Raw genomic sequence first — 3,995 nt, forward strand, 5'->3', positions numbered from 1 at the left:
TTACTTTTAACGTTAACCTCTTATTTTTATTCTTATCAGTTTTATTTCAAATTGTACGAATATTTCCTACACTGAGTGTATCTGTGAGAAAAAAAATTCAATATCTCGAAAGGTATTCGTTTCACGAAAAGATATATTTGACAATAATTTTTGTCTCTTTTCTTTGGGAATTTTTTTTCTCGTGAACAATAAAACTTGCGCGATTGTACATTATTTGACGAAATATGCTTCATTTTGATCGAAGAAATGAAAGATAATTTTTGTAAACGATTTTAGATTTCTATCAGAATCGATAGTGTACCCTTTTTGCGAATTGTTAAAACAGTCATATTCTTATTTTTTTTAAATTGTGTTTCCACTTTAGAGAAGAACTTTGTGTAAGCTTTTCATAGTGTTTCATGAGATCTTCAAGGAAAAGAAGTTTCAATCCAAAATGTTCATTGTTAAGAGTTCTATGAATTTCTCAAGATTAATCAACTTTTTTACATATTTTCCCCAAAAATGAAACAAAAAATAGAATCTTTTGTTACTTTGATATTTTTTATAAATTCTTCATCTAAAGACACGCAGTTTCCCGTTTCGAAAATTGAAATCCGTTATTAAATCTAGCGTTAGAGAAAAACTTTCTGTACATTTTCTATAGGATTTTACGAGATGCACGAGGAAATAAAGTTTCGATTCAAAGCATTCGTTATTAAGAGAGCTACGAATTTTTGAAAATTCCACCCATTCTTTCTTCACGAACACTGCTTCCATTTAAAAAAAATACGTTCATACAGGGTGTTCACAGATTTACTGTTTATTATGTGCAATGCATACTGTTTTTTATGTGCAACGTAACCAGGTATATAGATCTTTCGTATTTGTACTATTCTCTGTGAAATGAAGGTGACCTTCAGTTTTTTAAATGGAATGGTACATCTTTTACACAAAAATATAATAGAGTATCGAATTCTAAATAAAATAGTGTCGACCTTCGTTAGCCCTAAACCTAATGGGTAACGAGTAATTTCATTTTATTACTTGAAAATTTTCTTGACGTAATATCAAGATGGAGATTCAACCTTATCACAGATTCCAGCAGGACAGGGACGTTTACAGCCATGGAGCTTCTGATGCACTATTAGGTGATAGGAATGATGTCATTCTTTATGAAGAATTCATAGAATTCGTAGAATTTTTAGTGCATTTGTTCGAATCTTCATCTTGATAGTACGTTAAGAAAATGTTCAAGTAACAAAATGAAATCACTCGTTACATATTAGTTTTAGGGCTAATGAAGGTCGACACTATTTTATTTAGAATTTAATACTCTATTATATTCTTGTATGCAAAATATGCCATTTTATTTAAGAAACTGAAGGTCACCTTCGTTAGCCCTAAACCTAATGGGTAACGAGTAATTTCATTTTATTACTTGAAAATTTTCTTGACGTAATATCAAGATGGAGATTCAACCTTATCACAGATTCTTCATCAGATCTTCAGATCTTCATTTCTCAGGAAACAGTACAAATACGAGGTATCTATACACCTGGTTACATTGCATATAAAGGACAGTATAAATTTGTCCTCTTTCATTCCTTTTTTGTCCTACGTACCTAGTAAATCTGTGAACACTCTGTACATCACTATGTACAGTTTAACGTACAGTCTAACGTACGTTTACAATTGTTCTGGAAATTGCAACGAGTTAAGATAGATTTGTTTAAGATAAGACAAACATCTCTGTTAATCGAATAAATATTATTCCAGTCCGGACCAGATGGGCCTTCTGGATCCAGCGACGAGCGACGGCCGAGTGATCTTCTTTTTACCCTGGCAGAAGCAAACGATCGCTGGCACGACCGACTTACCTTGCGAGGTGACGCACAATCCCCGACCCACGGAGGACGAGATAATGTTTATTCTCCGCGAAGTGAAGAACTACCTGAACCCGGACGTCGAAGTTCGCCGAGGTGACGTCCTGTCCGCCTGGAGCGGCATCAGGCCCCTCGTCTCCGACCCGAACAAACCCAACACCCAGTCTCTCGCGAGAAATCACATCGTCCACGTCAGTCCCACGAAACTCATCACGATAGCCGGTGGGAAATGGACGACCTACAGGGCTATGGCTGAAGAAACGATCGACACTGCTATCAAAGGTGCCTTGTACTAGGTTTCTCGAGTTCACAAACTCCTCGTTCCACAGAATGCATTGTTACAGTATCTTTAAGTTATCTTTAAGTTATCTCTAAGTAATCTTTAAGTAATCTTTATTGTAAGTCGAGATACCTTTAAGAACGTGTTATTGATTCGTCTGGTTAAGCTTGCAACCTGAAGCCAGCGAGATCCTGCCAGACCAACGGGTTCCTGTTGGAAGGAGCTCACGGATGGAGCCCGACGATGTACATCAGATTAGTGCAAGATTTTGGATTAGAGTGCGAGGTAGCGCAGCACCTAGCCAAGAGCTACGGGGACCGAGCGTTTGCTGTAGCCAAGATGGCATCCCTCACTGGCAAGCGATGGCCAATCATTGGTCAAAAGATCCACCCTGAATTCCCGTACATAGACGCCGAAGTAAGCGTTCGCTCTTTTCTATATAATCGTCAATCTTCTCTGAACTAATTCGGAATTAATTCCAGATTCGATACGGTTGCCGCGAGTACGCGCGAACAGCGATCGACATGATCGCGCGACGCTTGAGACTAGCGTTCCTGAACGTCCAAGCAGCGCAGGAGGCTCTGCCAGGTATCATAGATATCATGGCGGAGGAGCTGCACTGGACGAACGACGAGAAGAACAAGCAGCACAAGCAAGCCAGCGATTTCCTCGCGAACGAGATGGGCCAGATGGTGAATCGCGCCTCTCGCGACAAGATCCCCATCAATCTCACCAAGGAGGAGATCCAGCTGTACATCAAGCGGTTCGGTATCATCGACAAGGACAACAAAGGCTACGTGTCCGTGAACGACATCAGGAGAGGACTCAAGGTTCGCGAAACGAGTCCTTAGTTTCAACTGCATTTTATGAGTTTTATATTTTATAAGTTTTCGTTGACCTTTTTTTTTTTCTCGGTTGCGTATTATAATTATCGATGTCCAGGTACTTGGCATAAAACTGTCGGAAGACGAGATACACGTATTGCTCAATGAAATTGATCTCACTTACAATGGGCAAATGGAACTACAAGATTATCTCCAGGTAAATTATCAATCAATCGTATTAAACCGGCCCTCTTTTAACGTTCGCAGCTATTCGGTGACAAGGAAGTACCTGGCGAAGAGCTTCACGAAATACTGCGCGAAATCGACACTAATATGAACGGTCAAGTCGAATTGGACGAGTACCTTCAGGTCTGTGACTGCTCGCACGCACGGATTTGCCGTATAATTTGCTGCTTTCAGATCTCCTTTGTTGCATTATTACATCACATAACACTCAGTGGTCTGTTTTTAATACTACACAGAGCCGATTCTAACGTGTTCTACAAATCTATACATGCATATGTAGCATACGCGACTCCGATACACGACGATAAGGAGCAAACGAGAACACGAAACGTGGGGTACGGGGTCGTGTAGGTAAAGCGGTCGACTGCGGATCCGAGGATCGTGGCTTCGAATATCCGTGCCTTATTTTTCGTACAGAGTCCTACGTATATGCATTTAGGGTGTGTCATTTTACACAAGAAATTATAGTGTTCCATAAAGATTTTTATCTCCGTTACAGACTCTACTCAGCGAAATATTATTCCAGAGTATTATTCATCGACTAGAAAATTTGTTAAAAACAAACGAAATACACGGTTTTGTAGAGCACAGAATTATCTACGAGAAAGTATCGCAAGTCAAGTTTGTATTGCCGATACTTCTCGAATTATATGACGTGACGTAAAATTTTTAATTAAAACTGGTGCAAGAATCATGTAGGAAGTTTTTCGGAAATAACTCGTTAAATATTGTTCTTTTGGAGATTACACAACAGAGCTTTTCTCTTGAGAATTACATTCTCTA

At 39.1% G+C, this 3,995-nt stretch overlaps 1 protein-coding gene across 3 annotated transcripts in view; it reads left to right on the plus strand.

Moving 5' to 3' along the window:
• Nucleotides 1-3,995, plus strand: part of LOC128881984 (glycerol-3-phosphate dehydrogenase, mitochondrial) — a 17,183-nt gene that overhangs the window by 11,345 nt on the left and 1,843 nt on the right. For 2 of the 3 annotated variants that reach the window (XM_054133490.1, XM_054133491.1), the window contains exons 8-11: nucleotides 1,756-2,144; nucleotides 2,309-2,559; nucleotides 2,625-2,972; nucleotides 3,234-3,335. In XM_054133490.1, the coding sequence (XP_053989465.1) occupies nucleotides 1,756-2,144; nucleotides 2,309-2,559; nucleotides 2,625-2,972; nucleotides 3,234-3,335 (1,090 nt within the window). Of the gene's footprint in view, nucleotides 1-1,755; nucleotides 2,145-2,308; nucleotides 2,560-2,624; nucleotides 2,973-3,084; nucleotides 3,184-3,233; nucleotides 3,336-3,995 lie in introns of all 3 variants that reach the window. The other variant, XM_054133492.1, reaches the window with a different exon arrangement.

The sequence above is a fragment of the Hylaeus volcanicus genome, chromosome 9 (assembly GCF_026283585.1).
Source record: "Hylaeus volcanicus isolate JK05 chromosome 9, UHH_iyHylVolc1.0_haploid, whole genome shotgun sequence".
Lineage (NCBI taxonomy): Eukaryota > Metazoa > Arthropoda > Insecta > Hymenoptera > Colletidae > Hylaeus > Hylaeus volcanicus.